The sequence below is a fragment of the Akebia trifoliata genome, chromosome 7 (assembly GCF_017979445.1).
Source record: "Akebia trifoliata isolate Shusen 1 chromosome 7, ASM1797944v1, whole genome shotgun sequence".
NCBI classification, from domain to species: Eukaryota; Viridiplantae; Streptophyta; class Magnoliopsida; order Ranunculales; family Lardizabalaceae; genus Akebia; species Akebia trifoliata.
Window position 1 is genome coordinate 32,631,252 of NC_141381.1, and position 20,305 is coordinate 32,651,556.

Genomic DNA, 20,305 nt, shown 5'->3' on the forward strand with positions numbered 1-20,305 from the left:
AGAGTGCTGCTAATATGACGCAGTTTTGGCGCACACCCTTGATTCTAACTAACGTGTTTGCTCACAACCCAACAAACGTTTGACATGTGGCCCGAATGACATCAGCAATAGAGTGAGCTTCTCTCTCTTGCCCGCTGCCCACATATTTATTTATTTAGATTTCAAATCTTAAAAAGGGCCATTGGGTCCACATTGATTATCACATTTACAATCCAACAAGAGTCTTCTAGATTTCATGAAAAAAAAATTTATAAAAATATTGTTTTTCGAGCTTTGATTCAACGGTCAACACATCACTTGTTGACCTCATTCCGCATGGGGAGGGTGGGGGGACGAATTGATAATGTTTAGTAACAATTGATAAAAGTGAACACCTTAGTTATCTCTAGTCTATTATACATAAAGAAAGATGCATTGAGGAAAATGTTGCTCAAAGATCACAAGTGTGCTTCAGTAATGCTAAGTGACAGACATATATCACTCATATTAAAAAGGAAAATTTTATATGATGCCAATGAGAACAATTATACTTTATGAAGTTGAATATTTTTTTTTTTTTTTTTTTTTTTGAAAGGTCAACAGGGTTAAGGCAGACCCAGACCAGCTACAACCTCAGGAAAGGACAGCCCCTTTTATCCTGGGAAAGAAGAGAAACGAGGGAAGGCAAAGATCCACAAACAATCTCCGAACAACCCAAAGAAAAAAGAAAAGAAGCAAGGTAATCAGCCACCTTGTTGGCTTCTCTAAAAACATGCAAGAAGTTAAATATTGGGTGGTCTAGAAACGTCATGTTAATTTGAAATATTGGCCAATGAAACGTCACGAAGATCAATATACTATTATAGATAAAGTAAGAAACAATCGCAAATAGTATGGCTTAACTCCTAAACAATGAACTAAAAGTAAGTAGATTGAGATGGTTTAATTCCAATTAGAAGAAATATTCTTTGAAATGTTATATTAAAGGAAAAAATACCCACCCCCAAGAGCGATGGAGATGATTTTAAACAGATAAAAATACTCTTTAAATAATAAAAGACACGACTCCAGAGTCCAGACAGTAGAATGGAGGAATTGGATTCATTTAGTTGGTATAGGGACTTTTGAGGATGGGGGTGGTCCATTCACCATCCTCCGGATCCTCGATATATACAACTCCCCATCACACAATACATCACTGATGGGAACCATCAAACTGTTGGGCCCACTAAAAAAAATACATGTATAAATTGGGGCAAAGGGCCCAAACCAACCAGGATATATAAAACTGGAGAGAGAGAGTTTGGATAGAAACTTTACATTCCATCTCCGAGAAGATAACCAAATTTATTTGTTCCCACCTGGTTGCAGCCAAGATGACAGACCATGTGAGAGCGACAACAGATACATCCAAGACATGAATAAAATTGAAGAAGAATTTCATTGAAGGACAACAGGGGCACAATTAGTACAGCGCTCCTTAAAAATACAAATGGACAAACAACTGCAGAAAGCACTCTTCTAACTGAGCCCAAAAAAATATTTTTTGTGGCTCACTTCAGCCTTCTTTCTTCACTATTTTCCCCTATTTTCTTTTTTCCTACTCTTGGTAAATAATGTACAAAGTTAGCCCACCCACCCATATTCTAATACTTATCACGGCCAACTAAAGCCGCTGTCTCCCTCTACCACTGTAGCTTTTTCGGCCACTGTTGCTTAGCCTCCGATAAGAACCGCTCCAATCTTCATCGTTGTCTTCCTCTTCATCATAGCCACCAGTTTCACCACGACCAGATCTCCCACCTCTAGAACTTCTGGCAGGTGGCCGTTTCCTCTTGATTGTAGCAGTGTAAGTAGAGTAGTCCACAGTATCTTCCTTCATCGCAGCCTTAAATTCCTGTTTGTATGGAAATCAAAGCAAATAATGTTCAGGAATCTCCACCATGGAGAAGTTTATTCCGCTCTGCTTCTAGTACAATCAATGTTGGCATGGCATACCCCAGAATGAGAGATTCATAAACCCAACATATTAAATGCCACATTAGGATTGGTACAATATATTCATACATAATAGAACATTTTAAATTGAAAAAGATAACGAGCATATTAACATAATAAGATATATTTTAATTAGTTTCCTCGAGCGAGAAAGAAAATAAATTTGGATGTATTATTATACTAGAGTCCTTGGAGAGTCGCAAGTCTGAATTAACAGGGCTGACCATGCAACACAGATAGGACAGATAATGGTAGTTTCGTACTAAACATCACTTCAAACTTACCAGGGTTGGACAATCACTGGCTTCAATAAACCATGACTTAAAATCTTACTTATCTGATTATCTTAACCATTGGAGCTTCGCATTTTCTCCACGACAGATTACAATATTAGACAGTTAGATGCTTAGAACTGTTTCTGTGATTTTTGAACTACAATCGGCAAAGTGGTTTCATTGCCTAGAGATCTGGATGGGTGTTTTGCAGCAGCAACTACAAGTATGTAAGCAAGGTCCATCATCCATGGTAGGAAGCCACCACACTGTAGTTACTCCAAGTTGTACAACCCCTTTTAACAACTCTTAAATATAGTTATTTATCGAGTGGTATCCTTGTCATTTGCTTTGACATCCCTCACTTTCTTTCTACTATTCAATAATCAGCATAATAAATAACAAAACCAAATTTACCTTACATCACATTCATAGGATGGTAAATGACACAGACCATTTGTAATACATGGGAAGATCCTAATATTTAATAGAAATATTTGCAAGTTTGTATTTTTTGTTTTTACTACTTACGACCAAATGTTGGCATTAAGTGAAAAAACAAAAAAAAACAAAAAAACCTAGGCATCCAGGCTGCGTTACTCACCTTACAGCATCTATAAGCAATTAAGATTGCACATAGAAGGAAAAATAAAACTAAAAAATAAAGTGACTAAAAGGGTGAAAAGGTTCCAACATAAATTGTTATATTACCTGGTATCTTTCAATCATCTCTTTATAAGAGGTAGGCAAATTCATGCATGTTTCACTGATGTCGAAGGGAATGCTTTGCTTAGAAAGAACTTCTCCCGGTTTTAGGGGCTCAGTTGGAGAAAATGCCTTAAATGAAAAAGAAAACACAGGTCACAACAGCCTCAGCTTTATAGGTCAATTATTGAACCAAAACATGTGTCAATGTTGAAGAAACAATGGTAGAAAGATAAAATTAAGATAAAGTGTTACCTGACATCTAGCATCATTTAGTCCAAAAATAATTTTTAAGTGTCTCTTTAGCTTTAGGAGGAGTTGCAACGCTATTGCCGCCTGACAATCAGCCTGTATAGGCACCACAATGTTAATTTTTAAAATGTTACATTTTTATCTTCTTTTCTGGAGCAAAAAACAATTGTTTCAAGAACAAGGTAAAAAAAAAAGTATCTGCAAAGGTAATAAAGAAGTAGACATTTAACTTCATTTCTTCTTTATCAATGAAGAAAGAAGAATCAAAGGTAAGGTAATAAAGTACAGAGAAAAGCAAAAAAAAAAGTTCCATTAAAGAGATGGCTTAAAAAACAAACTAATTTCTCACTGGGCTCTAGAACAGTGTACAACATTACATATATTTCATGTAGACACTTTGGTACACGTTTGGCATCAACTAATTCATTCAGCTATGAGAAGATAAGAAAGCAGTTTCTAACTAAATGTACCTGGATATTTTCTAGATCATCTTTTGAGATACCACAAGAATCACCAAAAGTCATAGAATGCATATTGGCATCTTCGGTAGTAATACGATCTGAAACAGGATGTGCAGATGACTCATTTTGAATCACCCCATTTTCATGAGAAGCAGTGTGAGAACCGCCTTCTAGTGAACGGGAAATCATGGCTTTCATATTTGCTTCAAGGGCGCCTGCCCTAACTTGTATGATTCGATTTATGATGTAGACCAAGTAAAGAGGTTCGTCAGGTGATGTGAAAGGAAGTGAAGCCAGGATCTCTGTGCAATACCTTGAAAAAAAAAAGAAAAAGGGAAACACAACTCAGAACTCAATATCACAGAGGACCATAAGATTCAACATCAATACAATACTCACATCAGGAAGGGAATTATTGACTGGTTACAGCTGTGAAAATCAAATTTGCGTATAACAGATGACATGAATTTGTTTCTTGAAATACGATTTCCTCGAATAAGCCTGTAGATCCGAGAAACTCCAAGCCTTGCATAAGCAAAAGAGCTGCCATCTGATTTACCTTTCATATTTCCAGATACCTTACTTTGGTTGGCATATTCTACATAACTCTTGGTCATGGACTGGATGAAAATAAATGACATCTGAAGGCCATCACCCAGACGGCTTTCAAAAAATGCAGGATACCTGCAAATGCAAGTTTATTACAAGGCATAAACATAAAATCGGATATAAATGTTAACTACAAAAGGCATTTGAGGGGCATACTTCTCATTCATGTTCATTAGCAAATGATGTGCTAACTTTGAGTTCACCTCCTGCGGATCCGTTTCAAGTGCTATAAGGAATGGCACACAAGTGATTGGATGAACCAGACCTTGACGCAACACAACTTCAACAATCTACATCAAAGAAAAAAAGTAAGGAACTGAATATCAAATCAGCAAGTGACAACAAGAACCCAGAAATTCATCATTGCATGGGAAATTTAGTCATCACATGGGACAAGGAGTTATAATAGATGCAAGCATTTACTTGAATTGAACTCATGTAAACATGTGCAAGATCAACAGAGTTGCCAAGTTTTTACCTTAAGGGCAGACTGTCGAACTTGTTCATTCATGTCCAAGCATCTTCCCAAGATAGCATCCCAAAACAATTGAACTATACCTCCACAAATATTAGTATCACCTGCACCAGCAGCAACAGGCACACTATTTCCCCCTTCTTGAGGATACTGTACTACAGTATTATCGGCCTTATCTGGTCCCATTTGGCTTTCCGCATCAAGTAGATATTCATAAATGTTTTGCAATGTTTGCATCTGGACAACATGGGAAAAAAAATAAGAAACAGAATAGACATGAAAGTAGGCAGCAAGCATAAGCATGAAAATTTTGTACCTTTAGTCGGGCATCAGAACCAGGGGATAATGTTGCCTCTATTATTTTGCCAATATCAATTTCCAACATATACTCGGGCCTAGCAATTAAAACAAACCCTAATGCCTAGAGAAGTAAACAAAGCTTCATCAGGTACATGTTTGAATTAAGATAATATAAATCTTTTGAGTAGTATAAGAGAAAGAAAAGAGCTCACCTGCAATGCCCGGACCTTTATGACAAAATCCTCAGAACGGAGATGATTCTTAAGCAAACGGAGACTCTTATCAAAATGTATGTTTCTGCTATAAGAGGTAACTAACAGCTCTTTCCCATAGCGGATGAGCAGCCCAAGACAGAAAAGAGAACGACCTACTTGCTGAAACTAACAGAAATCAGATTTCTCTGAGTTATTTCAGTCAAATTAGTTGGGGGGTATCAACTAAAAGAGAGTTGCTTACGCAAAGCTTCAAACAAATATTTTTATAGGAATGCAAACAAGAACAAGATATAGTTACTTTTTTATTTTTTTTTTGATAAATATAACTTGTATTAATGAAAAGAAGATAGGGAGGCTGAGATAGCCCCCAAACAACAAAAAAGGAGAAACAACGAAGTGAAGAAAAAAGAAAGCAAAAAAACACAAACCCAATGAGGGGCTAAGAGCCACAAATGGTATCCCAATTAAAAACAAAATCTTCGAAGCTAACTCCCTCAAAGTCTTTCTTCAACTTGGACCAAAGAAAGAGTAATCCCAAAATCTCTAAGATCACTGTATGAGACGGGCTCTCCTTGCCTTGGAAAACTCTGTTGTTGCGCTCTCTCCAAAGGCCCCAAGTGATAGCCAACGGAAGGATAGCCCAAAGAAGTCTCTTTCTAGAGAAAAAGATATTGAAACTCCACCCCTCCAAAAGCTCAAAGAAAGATAGAGGAACAACCCAATCCATTTGGAATCGAGATAAGAAAAACATCCAAATAACTTTAGAAAAAGAACAATGAATCAGAATGTGATTGACAAACTCCCCATCACTAGAACAAAGAAAACAAAAGTTTGGAGTAATCCACCCTCGATAGATCAGATTATCCAACAAGAGAATTCTACCCAAAGAAGCAAGCCAAATAAAAAAAGACACCTTAGAAGGAACAAGATCGGACCAAACGACAGATTGAGCGAACGAAATATCCCCCATCGGTATCAAGCAATAGTAGTAGGACTTAATAGAGAACTTCTTATCCTTAACCTTGATCCACTCCCTTCTGTCCTGCTCGTTTTCTCTTACTTGGATAGAGTTAAGGAGATCTAGAAGAGATGTAACCTCCTTCAATTCCCAATCATTGAAGTTCCTCCTAAATCCCAAATCCCAAGAACCCATGCTCCCGTCCCGAGTCAGGCATTACCTTATGGAGTTATTTTTTTTTCAAAGAGTTACTTTAGCAATGTACAAAATAGTAATCAAAGAATCGTCAAGAGGACTGCTTCACCTGGCCAGGAACCCTAGCCCAACAAGCACGAGTTGGTCATTCAAATGTCCCCATACTTATATGCAATATCAGGTTTGTTTAAATTAGCATATTTCTATCTTACTATACGTTGATCAGTATATTATCTCTCCATCCTTGATTATATGAAGACATTTAGAATGGGTCTTCAGGGCCTTCTCACACAAAGAAACAACTACGATAAGCTGTTAAATACTCTTTTCCTTATTAAACATTTCCTCTAGCTATTATAATTAAGTTATCTTCAAGCATGTAGAATATGCAAAAATTTAGTTCAGTCAAAATTCCTATGCCAGATTTGTACTTATGATAAAGCTTGGTAGTATTGGATGCCTGACACCTAGAGTTTCCTTACGACAGATGTGACAACTAAGAAAACCAATCTCCAATATGTATGCATGAGAACTGCCTGGTTTGGGTAGCATCATCTAAGCAAATGGGGATAATATTTCACATGGTATGACATATAATTGAGCAAGGAACAAACCTGCTTACTATCAACTCCAAGGGTATCCAAACGTTTGAGGAAAACCTGAACAAGATATTCAACTAGAGTGGCACCTTTTCCTGCTACTTTACTAAGTGAACAAAGGCACCTGAACAAGACAATTTTGAGTCAAATGAGCATGACATGATGTGCAATCGGAAAATTTATAGAACCATCGAGCAATTCCAACCTTGGAGAGAAGTAGGAGAAAAGCAATTTGAGTGCTAATATATTTTTTGAATAAAAAAAAAAAAAAATACAAGTACTAATGCAGGCACATAGACTTAAAATATCAGAAATAAGAATCTACTTGCTAAAAGCATTTTGAGAACAATAATTTTAGGTAACATTACATCACTAACTAAATAAAGGAGAGAATGGGGAAAACAAGGTACTTGATGCAAGCATGGACGACTGTCAAGAAAGAATGCCGAACGATCATGTGTTTGAGGTCTTGTTCAAGCTCTTCAACAACGCTCTCAGGAGGCTTACGGAGAAGAGGCAGAACAGCATCAATTATAAAGATTATACTCTCCAACAATTGTGCTACTGCTCGATTATCAACCTACATATAAAGAAAAATGAGTCATACAATAAAAAGACTTAGAGAGAGAGATAGAGAAATTACTCGAGAAGGAAGAAAAAAGGATAGATGCAGAAATATGCATTTCAGACCAATTTGACCAGTACGATAAGAATATCAAGTTATACTTGGAATAGCACCAAAGGATATAGGGAGGCTTCTGGCATCCACACTTCTGATGGAAATACTCACATAGGTTTCCTTACTACTCTATTGCTTCCAACAAGCATGGTTAACGCAATTTTTTAGGAAGAAAACTCCATGATAAAATTATCACAAATATCAAATACAGCCAAGTGGATAAAGAAGCACATCGTTAAAGAAACAAAATTTCTCATGAAAGGTGACATTACTTGTATGGCTTGATCAGCCAAAAAAACCTTGCATGGCATGGCTTTGGCAGAAGAACCCCAGAGGGGATGAGCCATTAAAGCAATTTTTTTCATATAACTTACAAATAAAGAATTCATTCAAAACCAAACGAAAAGAGCAGTCAAGGGAACCAGCCACAAAAACAAGAGGAGACTACGCCAAAGATAAAAATAAAAACCCAGTCCCACCTCACTAGGAAATCTTCAAAGAAGATCCCTCTAAAATCTTTAAAAACTCTCCCAAAAGAATAATAAGCATAAAATAAATGATATTTTAAAAAATGCATTTTTTTTAATTATTCTAATCGCTAGAGGTACAAAACGCATCTTAAACGCAACTTTTTCGAAAATAAAGGCCATTTTTTGTGACTATGGTCAAAATAGACATCAAAACTTAACTTTAATACCTTGATCAAAACAATTACACAACAAATATAGGAGCAAAATACTCTACAGAAAACCACTATTAACAAACACAGGAGAAAAACAATTTCTATGGGAAACCACTATAACAAAAACAGGAGCAAAATGATTTCTAAGGGAAACCAGATGTAACCTGGCTCTTAAGGTATGGCTGGAGAGTAACCACAAACTGGGAGGGATCGGATGACGGTGCACAGAGTGTTGGATCCACAACACAGAATGCATGCAAAACCAGCACATATGGGAGGGCGCGCACCTCCACCTCCTCATTATCTGTTTCGACTACCTGACAAACAAGTTTCTAACAAATAATTTAGGACTGAAAACTATCTAGAGCACTAATTTATAGAAGTGAAGGGTCAGCAAGGCAGAGGCCATACCTGCAATATTCTTTCTAATAAGCACTTGCACATTAATCCACAGCGTTTGCGTACTGATGCCAGAGACATGGGATTGATTCCAACAGCTTTGGCAGATTGTGGAAAAAAATCAAGTGCTAAGCAGCGTCTTATGACAGTTACAAGAAGTTGATGGTTCGGCATCTTTCTTAACATTTCAACAACCTGTTCAGTCTTCTTTGCCACTTCCACAGGTACAGAACTACCATCTCCAACAAACTGAGTCTGGACACCACTTGATTCTTCGAACCAGAACTCATAAAATGTTTTGCATACAAGATCCTGTCAAATGAAAATGGAAAACAGAACCAGGTGAAATACTTTCCATGAAACCAAAGTTGTCTTCAAAAGATATCAGGCAACAAATTTAGTGAGAGAAATACGTTAGAAGACATGATATTTATATAAAGGATAACTTATGTTAATAATTATCCCATGGTATCACTGCTTATTGCAGCTGATTACTTGCAATAGGTCATACCAAGAATAATTGGTTCAACATATATATGTAAAATATGCTTGTATGTACACAAGAATACACATGTGAATTCGTGCATCAAAAGATTGGAGGACAGTTCAACATTTGTTGCCAATTGCATGTGTCTAGGTAAACAACATGCTAGATGATAGGTCAACTAACATTCCACAGAAATATTAGGAAAAACTATTAATCTTCCTCTTCCTAGAAAGATCATCATTTGTACAGCTAATCTAGATGCTAGATATGTTCATATAGATAGACATTTTATTTAATTAAATAGCTTCCATAAGTATGATACAAGTCCCTGTATGGAGACTTACAGGGAATTTCCATAGAAATGTTTTCCGTCAAAGGAAATTTCTATTGTTTGGAATATTCAAAGAATTTTTCAGAACAGTAGATATTTTATTTCCATGGAAACATTTTTTCTAGAAAAAAAAAATTCTAAGCTTCTAAAGAGGAGGTAATGGTTAGCAAGTGTTGGATGAGAGTTCATTGTTAGGCCAATGAGTCCAAACAGCACATTGAGTCGAAAGATTTTTTTTTTGTTCCCTAATGGGTGATTCTACAAATAAAATTGTGCAAAGAAATCTGCAATCCCATAGGCCATCCAGTTTGTTTATCCTACAACCACATCAAATTATATTGTCTCCACATAATACTTGGAAACATCGTGTTTATAGTATCAGATGAGAACTATAATTAAAAAAGAAAAGTTAAAGGACCTGTGTAAGTTTTATGAGAGCAAAGCTGAATCTAACAGCACTATAATAAGAACTTTTCGAACAGACCTGTACACTAGATTCTTCATCGCTGACGCGAGAAATGATCTCGATACAGGCACTTGTAAATTCTGAAAAATTAGCATTAGAAGTGCACATGTCTCGAATGATTTTGATAGCTCGTTTGCGCACACTGACTCCAGTATCCTTGACTCGCTCGGCAACTTTTTCAAAATACTAGAAATTCAAGGGAAAGGAATGAGAAAGTAATTAACAAAACAGTCATCCACATTGACAAGATCAAGCAGAAGTTTGCTTTTAGATACCTTCAAACCAACATCAGGATGTGAAGCAATATGCCTACCAACAAGTTCCAAAGCAGCTTCTCGCACAGAGATAGCAGAATCACAAAATCTACCCTCAACAGCAGATTGAACACGTTTTTCACATAAAACCTCAGGATCAGCTTCCACAATTATACTAACCTGTTTTCATTGAAAAATAAATGTGGTGAGGTGACTCTAACAGAGTTATCAAAAAAGTCATCTCCAAGACATACTTGGCAGAATATTTGGAAGAATAAAGAGTTTATGCTTACCGCACGTAATGCCTTGGCCCTAAGTATAGGAGAATTCTCCCTTAAACTTGCCTGAAGCAATTATGAACAATTCAGAAAAAGGCTTAATCTCAAAAATAGCACAAAGAACAAGCAAGAAATTATACTTACAAGAAGCATGCAAAGAATTTTATCAAATCCTCTAGAAAAAGAATTATTCTGCCCCAACGCCAGAGATATCTTTTTGGCTGATTCTCTGTTTAATAAAGAAGAAACAGACCCAAAGTCCCGCAAGATTGCTTTTGACTTCAGTCTAGCAAGGTAGTAAAAGAATTTCTCTTGAGATTTTGGATCATCTTTGTACCAGAGACAAAGATAGAACCTGCAAATAATTAGCATATATAGCATCAATGCCAACATACAATGATTTAAGAAAGAAATTCTAAGTGAATTACAAACCAGCGAGCAAAGAGATGTGCATCATCAGTAGAACCAACTCCCTGCAAGCAATTCAAAAGCATTTGTTGGACAATTTCCGGTTTGGTAATGGATTCTGAAGCTTCGGAAGTGCTTTCTGGTATGGACTGATTCTTTTTCCCATTATCTTCGCACTGTGACTTGCAATATGATTGTAGAACAATTAACTGTTTCTTACAGAGGCAAAACTGACAATACCAAACACGTGAAGGAACCTCACGTTCTGCAACTCCCATGCAATCTGTATGAAACTCTCTCTGACAACCATCGCAAACGAATAACCTTTTTCCACCTCTTCCATCAAGACAAACAGAACACGCATCTTTCAGGTTACTATGATCAGCACTCTCTGCACCAACCAACTCTTGCAAAATCCAAAAATTATCCCTGCTGCAAAGGACAGCATCACGTTTCAACCTAGCAGCAATGGTTCCAAGAATGTCAATGGCAAGGGTACGTGCAGAGATATCTTTAGATTTCAAACCAGCATTTTGGAGCAGCAAGACACAAAGAACCTGCATGAAACAATCCATTAACAGGAAAAAAATAATAATAATGCACTAAAATAAATTTTGAATCAGAAATATCACCTCAAGAATAGAAGCTGAGGCAGGATATTCAAGCAAGTTCAGTGTTGTCAGCAAATCCAAAACAAGATTCTCAATAATCACTTTCAACTCGGACACATCCTGAGCTTTCGCGAATGTAAGTCGCTGAAGAACACGAGTCCAGAAAAGACAGCATGCTTCCGTGGCAGCCTCATTGCATTTAGTTGGGTAATTAGCATCAACCGAAAGCTCTAAGATGGAATCAGCACTTAATGTTTCAGGAAGGTTTGCACTACATTGAACTAACTGAATCAGCAAGGCAGTTATCATTTGAATCTGCCTTTGATCTTCATCAGGCAGATGGTATGCTCTAATCGCACGCTTTGAATATGGTAACTTCCAGAGCAGCTGAACTGTCTCATCTATCAAAAAATTTCTATGTTGTGTGTACAAAGAAAAAACCTGCAGTTAGTTACAAACACATCAAAACAAAATAGTGTAAAGCATACGGTTGCCACTGAGAAACAGAACAGTAAATAAATCAATCAATCAATACCCCGCAAATTAAACTGATAGCCTTTAATTGCAAGAGCTGGATGTTATCTACCAAGAAAGTTGAAAAGCTAGTCTTCATTAATTGCAGAATGCAACTATCTGAAAGGCGCTCTATTAACAGCAAATCTTTAAGAAAACCAAGAATCGTGCAAAGTTTCTGAAGTACGGCATTCACAGCAGCAGGAACCCTAATACAAGAAGATACAATAAAATTAGAAGCGCCTCATTTTGGATTTACAAAAAAGCTAATCATGGTACAGAAAATCATACAAAGTTAGAAAGAAAGGTAACAGTGATAAGCACACTTGTTCCCTGTTGATCTCTTCATTTTAACACTCCTAGAACTACGGCGCTTCTTTCCAGCTGAACCAAAATCATCATCGCCCTCATCATCTTCTTCACCTGAAAAAAAGAGAAGCACGTAAGTAAGCTTATCCAGAAGAGAACTTTTTTATCAATAATGCTTGCAAAAAAAGGGTAGAATTTAGTTTCTTTATTGGCCAGGAATTAGAATGTATTAAAATAATAACTTTAGACAATATCGCAGAACATTCACAAATATGGTAAAACAGAAGTGCCTATCAAGCCATCAAGAACAAGGAGGGGAGGCTACCATCAAGTGCCCCGTTTTCACTTGGTTTATGCAGAGCACGATAAGATGGATCACAAGCTGACATGCAGTCCATAATTTGATGTCTAGAGAAGTCCAAAATTCTTTCAATAATCTGATAATGAAAGTGTAATCAAAAGAGTCAGTGGGACTTCAATAATATCAAAAAATGACAATCAAAGTAGGATACTAACATCTGGGAGTGCACAACAGAAACAGAGTATGAATTAAGAACAACGCATCAAATGTTCCGTTTTCCAAAAATAAAAAAACCACAAACACAAACTAGGAGGTAGCACATACCTCCTCTTTATAAAGCTGCTTTGGCATGTCCTTATGAGTCATTACTGCTAGAGCTGCATGAGTCGACTCTAGAGCACAAATAACCAAGGACACAGCATCTGAATCAAGCTGGAAGAAAAAAAAAACATATACACTTAACCATTCCAGTCCTGGATTATCCAATAAGAATGACAAATGAAAATAAATTATATAAGGGCAAGTCATCATTTGCCAAAAGTATACAGATATCAGTGATGTGTACTATGAAGATTTACTCTGCTGAAAGCTTACACCAAGGTTGCATAGAACATTGAATTTTATTTCCTTCTATCCTCCAAAGAGCATTTTACAAACCAGATAGCATTGGATTCGAAAAAAAATTACTAAGAGCGAGATTTGGAAAGCCTTAACAAAGTTTAATCTCAGTATCATTCAGCCATTCGGCATTTCTCAAGCTAACGGAATGGAACATACCATGCACGATGGTACAAGACACAGGAAAAATACAGATGCACACTGCTATTGAATGTACAAAGAGATGTGTATGTCTTACAAGTTCTTATTTTATAGTTTGTTTGTTCTCAAAAAAAAAATAATACCATTATTCTTATCACAACTATAAACTTCATAGGAAATTGTTGATTTAAGTTTGCGCACATACTAAAGGAAAACTAAACCAAATCCAGATCATGAAAGAATTTGTTAAGTTCCAATGCCAATGCATGTTTTTCCTCAATGTCCCTAATGTGCATGTTTCTTAACCATATGGTTATGGATAAAAAATTAGAAATATGTTTGGGAATGGAAAAAAGGTTAAGTCTACCTTCCAAAAAGATATTCGCAACCACAATATAAATAAGGTTACACAAAAAGTAAGCAAGCTGGAAGCATCATTTGTGACAGCCTGCTTTGAAGTCTAATTATTCCATTCAATTTTACGTGATATCACAATTACTCATAAAACCGTGACAGATTTTGCCTGTGAAGTGACATGACCTTCTGAACATTTGTTTGGAATATGATTCTTCCAAGGTGCTAAAATAGAATAGATGACAGGGTAGTTAAGGGCGAAAGGCACACTTAAGGAGCAAAGGCCTCCAAGTGCTAGAGGCGCATGCCTGAGTAAAGGCACAATAAAATTATAAAAAATAGAAAAATTAAACAGGGAAATGTGGGTTCTAGATATTTTACAATTATAACATGTATAAATGTGAGTTTTTACAAACAAGGTAAAGTATTCAACAATTCAAAAAGAACGATCAATGGGAAAAGAAAAAGTATAGAGGAATAAGGAGAATAAAAAAAGGGAAGAAAAAGAAGTAAAAGTAGGACAACAACACGTGTTGTTGTTGTTACGGCAGAACAACAACTATAACTATCAATGGGTGGGATCTGGTCAGACTTGGTTGAGCACTAACCAAACCTTAAAAAGAAGAGCTCAACCTTAGACTAGCCTGATACCCTTATCGAGCCTAAGTCAACTAAGTCCTAACGCACTTGGACAGAGAAAAAAAATCACCAAATCTAAAATTCAATATTTTTAATGGTAAAAAATTGAGCTTTCCAAGTGAATTTTATTTTGAATGTAAAAAGTATACAATTGAATCTGAAATTAGTGTCTTAATTAAATAAATTAATTCATTTTTAGCGAGACGCACTCCTGATGAGCGTTGAGCCTTGACCGAGGCATAATCGTGGGACATGCCTTGGTGCACCTCACATGTATTAAGGAGCCTTCAGTCCGCCACACCTTGAGGCGCACTAAGGCGCTCGCCTCGACTACACTATTAGATGAAACTAAAAAAATAAACCAGCAATTTCTAAATGGGTACCGAACGATAAATGTAGTCGCAACTAAAAATTACCAAATAAAGAAAACATTAACTTATTATTGTTTAAAAGATTGATTAAAGGGTTTCTAAATATATATACAGTAAAAAGGGTATTTTTGTATTTTTGAAAACTAACACGTGATTATAGGGTCGTGGTTGAAATTTTCTTGTTTTCTGACCAAAATAACTCTGTTTATAATAAGTTTAAATGTAAAAGTGGGGGCATTCGTGAGATACCAAATAATGAAAACATTAACTTATTATTGGAAATGAAAAGTGGCATGGGTTTATTTAAAATTTAAAAGACTAATTAAAGGGTTTCTGAATATATATATATATATATATATATATAGTAAAAAGGATATTTTTGTATTTTTGAAAACTAACACGTGATTATAGGGTCGTGGTTGAAATTTTCTTGTTTTTTGACCAAAATAACCCTGATTATAATAAGTTTAAATGTAAAAGTGGGGGAATTTGTGAGATACCAAATAAAGAAAACATTAACTTATTATTGGAAATGGAAAGTGGCATGTGCAACACACATGTATCAAAAGGGTTTATTTGAAATTTAACAGATTAATTAAAGGGTTACCGATATATATATATATATATATATATATATATATATATATATATATATAGAGAGAGAGAGAGAGAGAGAGAGAAAGTAAAAAGGATATTTTTGTATTTTTGAAAACTAACACGTGATTATAAGGTCATGGTTGAAATTTTCTTGTTTTTTGACCAAAGGACATTTGTGAGATGCAAATGTTGGTGTCGAACTACTCTTTCTCTAGTAAAGCTATTGCCTAGATAAAATATAATTATTTGCTGAAAATAGTAACTTACATTTTCATTTTCATCGATGGACAAACCTTCTGCCCCACGAATCTGACGGTCTAGAACATTTAAAAGTCTTACAAGGATATCTACAGGAACCAAGTGCAGAACTTTCTTTGCGCGGACAGACAATATTTCATTTACAAGCATTTTAAGATCAGTGGGTGACAAGGGTTGTACATCAGCTTCATCTTGATCTTCATTAACAGTTTCTGCTCTGCCGCACAAATCCTCCAACGTCTCACAAAAGGATCGAATGATGCCATCTATAGATTCAATGTTTTCACCATTAATTCTAACATATAACAAAGAAAAGGGAGGAGGACATAAGAAACCATACAACTGATGAGGCCAACCTGGCAGCTCAACGGGATCTGGCCTAGTTGAGAAAGAGACATCATCACTTCCTTTCTTCTTTGCTTTAGGTTTTCTTGAAGATACGGAAGCCTGTAGATCCTGCAACTCGAATTGATTTTCAAATTTAGGCAGATAATCAACATAATCAAATGTGTTGCGAGAGTGAAATGTTGACTCACATTAACAAGAAATCTGTCTGAGTGATGATTAACAGTTGCTTCATACTCTCTTTGTGGTTCACTAATACTTGGTACATTCTGTTCAAAGGGATTTCTTTCACATACTGAATTACTACAGTTCCGCTCATGGATAAGACCTGAGAAACTTGACAATAACAGCTCAAACAGATCACTAACATGAATTTTTTTTTTTCTTTTTTTTTTTTAGTTTGGGAGAAAAATCAGGGAATAAACCCATTTCAAATATACAGAAAAGATAATCTTAACAGGACCACTGCAAAAGTAGAAGGAATTCGGTCTCCTGCTTTTATCAGTCAAGCCTTATTACATGGTATTTTCCTAAGCTTGCCTCCAGGAAATCCCTTTTTCCTTTAATTTCTATTAAGAACTGCAAGATACACAGAGCACAAGAAAAAAAATATGTGGAAGGCTCTAACATTGGGATGGCTTAAGCTCAAGACGAGAATAAATCTGTAGAAATCCTCTAGGAAGAAAATCCATCACTTCATTATATGCAAAGCTAACACGGTAAGAAAACCCCAACAACATGCAAAACCACCCAAATTGTTTCTCGCTTAAATGCATTATTATTGGGTAATGATGGCATAGTGATCTGGTAAAGCAATGTTTTCTTTGATAAGTGATCCAGTAAAGCAATGTTCTACTCCATTTAACATACTTGTCAAAGTTGACATTAGTAAAATGTACATCAACTTCCTTCGGTAATTCCATGCCTCAAGTTTTACCAAGCTGTATGATTAGGATGTGAATTCCATCCTCAATGGTCTTTTTCTTGCTAAACACGCTTCTTGAAAGCTCTCCCAATGCATGTGCATTTTTCTATTTTCTTCTATTCCTATCACCATTTATGTTATGCAGCCACGGCATACGTGTATATACTGCAATTATATTATAGAAGTTATTTGTTATTAAATATTATTTAATTTTCTCGCGGCATAAGTAGATAAAGTTAGAAATTTGTGAACCAGGTTTCACAGATAATCTAGCCTCAGAAGAAAGTTATACTTTCTTAAAACATTTCCAGCCATGGTTTAAAATATCGGAATATATCAGTCGATGCATATCGGTATCGGCTGAGACTGATACGAAACATTGATATATTGGATATATTTCCCAATGTATCGGCAGTTTTTCATTAACTGAAACATTCAATCGATACGATATTTTAAGCCTCCAGCACACGATATTTTAAGTGAAACGTTCAATGTTTCAGGAATATATTGGGTATATTACCAAATGCATCAGCGGTTTTTTCATTAACTAAAACATTCAATTGATACGATATTTTAAGCCTCCAGCACATGAATAACTATCTCATATCTCAGAAAGAAGATGCAAAAAATAATTGAAGAAATAATATTAACTTCAATCAGAAGTAATCCTATAGAGAGGCCCAAACAGTTGGAGAATACCAAAAAACTTAATACTCCACCCATAAACACAAAATAGAAAATTGAAATAGAGAAATACTATGATTACCTGGAACAGAATATTCAAATGCTTCAGAATTGTATTGGAGAACTTCGTTATAAAGGTTTAGAGACTCTGAAGAGCTACAGAGAAGAGAAGTCGTCCCATCTCTAAGACTCCTGTGGATAACAAAGAACAATCAAACACTGGAAATGCCACAAAGAACAATCATCATTGAAAACGGTCCAATTTTATACACAGTTTGCACTTAATTTATCCACTTTCTTCTAACAAATATAATTTTTTGCCGTTTTAACTACAAAATTGAGCTAAAAGCATAAAAAAGCGACAGAATTACAGGAAAACTTACAAGTAAGCAACATCAGTGTCTCGAAGCAGATCAGCGATTTTACTTGCATGAGCAAGAATATCCTTCCGATTGAGGGATCGAACACTACTCGGCTCATCGAATAGTCGAAGCTCTTGATCAAGAGCTCCACAGAAGACTGGAAGCGAAGCCAAAGGCAAGGAAGGTGCAACCTCCGAATGTATCGTATTTGAAAGTCTGCACGCCTTCTCATGGCCGAAACCTCCTTGGTTTAGGCCGCTGGAGTTTGTCATCGATCAAACAACGAGACGAAGAACACAAAAACATCGATCAGCATTCATCGAATGAGAATTCGAGCACGAAATGCGTGAATTTAGGGTTTCTGGCACGAAATTAGGGTTCCGAAATAGAGGGTTTAGGACGCAGAGAAAACCCTAAAACAGCGAGAAGTTGAGAGGGCAAAAGGCCGGGAAAAATGCAGAAGAAATTGGGGATTATTTTTCGGCGTAAGGGGATGGCGAGTTTTATAGTCCAGGTAAGGAGTCGGAGAGTGAAAAATCATAAATGCCCTTCCTCTGCTACGTAATTACGAAAAAGTGTTCTCTTCTTCGACGTGTTAGAGAAGTTTAAGTGCTCTACCATCTCTCTCTATAACACACTGTCAAGGTCAAAGGTTGTCTTTTCCGGTGGACTAAACTAAAGGATGAAAAACAAATGGAGATTCTATTGCCACACTAACTATTGTTAAGAGCACTCCAATTAACTATGAAATCACCCAACAATTAGCTCACATCTTAAGGTGTTCTCAAAAAATACATATGTACCATTCATGTCACCTTGTTTTGATAAGCTTTGCTTGTTAGATGAACAAAGGGACTCGGTTTGGGTTAGTCGAGACTAAAATTCTTATTTATTTATTATATTATTATAAATATACAGAGAAAGTGGAGGTCTTGCAGTTGAATCCCTCCAGTAGGCCCTTAGTGATTTACCCCAAAAATTACTTGGTGTATGTAGGGAGAAGGAACTACACATGCCTTGATGATTAGTCAAATGCCCTAAAAAGCTTGGATAACTCATAAATAAAATAAATAAATAAAACAGAAAAGGAAATGAAAATTACCCAGGATAGATGAATGAGAGAAGAGGATAAAAAAACTTAAAAATAGGGATGAAGAGCAATCATTACCATTAGTTGTCATTGCAATCACCTCCAATTGTTTGCTAACACCATGGCCTAATTCACCAAGAAGAGAAAATGAGCATAAATGGAGAGCAAAATAAATATAAAGAGAAGGAAAATGAGACCAACCACCATCATCATCCAAACTCTAGTAAAATAAAAGATGGAGATGGAGAGTAGAGAAAAGGAAGGTATAAGGGTAGAGATAGTGAGGCGCAAATGAAGTTGCCACTGTCATTTCCTTTTTCTCCTTCTTTACAAATTTGTGAAAACCCTGGATAAACATTGGAGAAATATATTAATGTCATTGATATTTATTGGGATGCCGTAAAAATTGAGGTGTTATAAGAAAATATTGATGTAGCAAAAAAAATCTTGTAACATATGTAAATTTGATCTTTTATTGTGTTGACCTCAAAACTTAGGTGCGATTTGTAAATTTTTTATTTTATTTCATAAAAAATGATAAAACCCTCTAAATCTTTCTTGCTCAAGTTGGTCATAAAGCAATTTATAGGTTTTATGTTTGCACCTTCCCTCAAAATTATAAATGAGGTTTAGGATCATAGTAACAAACAATTTTTTTTTTCAAGTCTCATTTAAAATTTGCTTTATACCTTGAACGATTAAAATAAATACAAAAAACTTGATTTAAAAAAAATATGTTTTAAAGATGTATTTTTTTCAAACAAAATATAAATAATAAGAACCCCTTTTTCAATATCTTGATATTATGGTTCTTAAATGTTTTCAATAATATGTTATTTTGCTGAAATGATATATTGTCAGACTTGTTTTCATCATAAAATATATATATATATATAAGCATTATCCAATACTTTTTTTTCCTAATAATATCTCTCTTTGTTTTGTTTTTTAGTGAAAAAGACAAGGGCATCTTAGTCTTTACCTCAATAAATATATTTATTATGTAATAAATGCATTTATTAATGGCATAATAAATATATTTATTATGTTAGCATTAATTGTCAAAACATTTACCAAAAGGAAATGTATTAATTTAAAATACTTAAATACTCATAACATTTATTATATAAGTAAGTATTTATTGTGTAAAATGCCAATATACTTTTGTCTGTTTCATTAAAAGAC

General features: G+C 35.5%; 1 protein-coding gene across 3 annotated transcripts; it reads right to left on the reverse strand.

Annotated features, from left to right (window-relative positions):
- Positions 1–1,397: 1,397 nt before the first annotated feature.
- On the reverse strand, positions 1,398–18,602 carry EMB2773 (PHD finger family protein). Of its 3 annotated transcripts, none has more exons than XM_086448631.1 (28): positions 18,052–18,602; positions 17,751–17,860; positions 16,251–16,387; positions 16,071–16,170; positions 15,724–15,980; positions 13,061–13,168; positions 12,761–12,872; positions 12,453–12,549; positions 12,149–12,335; positions 11,635–12,054; positions 11,027–11,559; positions 10,739–10,949; positions 10,610–10,660; positions 10,338–10,496; positions 10,081–10,248; positions 8,791–9,090; positions 8,544–8,711; positions 7,429–7,598; positions 7,034–7,142; positions 5,264–5,431; positions 5,068–5,172; positions 4,755–4,988; positions 4,433–4,566; positions 4,067–4,351; positions 3,677–3,980; positions 3,210–3,302; positions 2,961–3,086; positions 1,398–1,876 (listed from the first exon to the last, which is right to left on the reverse strand). In XM_086448631.1, exons 1-28 carry the CDS (start codon positions 18,300–18,302, stop codon positions 1,646–1,648), a joined length of 5,328 nt encoding a protein of 1,775 aa, XP_086304757.1. In that variant the 5' UTR covers positions 18,303–18,602; the 3' UTR covers positions 1,398–1,645. The 3 variants fall into 3 exon arrangements, with proteins under 3 accessions (XP_086304757.1, XP_086304759.1, XP_086304758.1); XM_086448633.1 differs by having other exon boundaries at positions 5,264–5,425; positions 8,544–8,696; positions 18,052–18,600; XM_086448632.1 differs by having other exon boundaries at positions 8,544–8,696; positions 18,052–18,600.
- Positions 18,603–20,305: the final 1,703 nt, after the last annotated feature.

Bases quoted from the DNA above. Each gene is read 5' to 3' on its own strand.
- EMB2773 (XM_086448631.1), bottom strand. From the start codon at position 18,302: ATGACAAACTCCAGCGGCCTAAACCAAGGAGGTTTCGGCCATGAGAAG. The intron at 12,336-12,452 runs GTGTGCTTATCA...TTCTTGTATTAG, and splicing joins AAGAGATCAACAGGGAACAA to GGTTCCTGCTGCTGTGAATG. The intron at 3,087-3,209 runs GTAACACTTTAT...TTTTCATTTAAG, and splicing joins TAAATGATGCTAGATGTCAG to GCATTTTCTCCAACTGAGCC.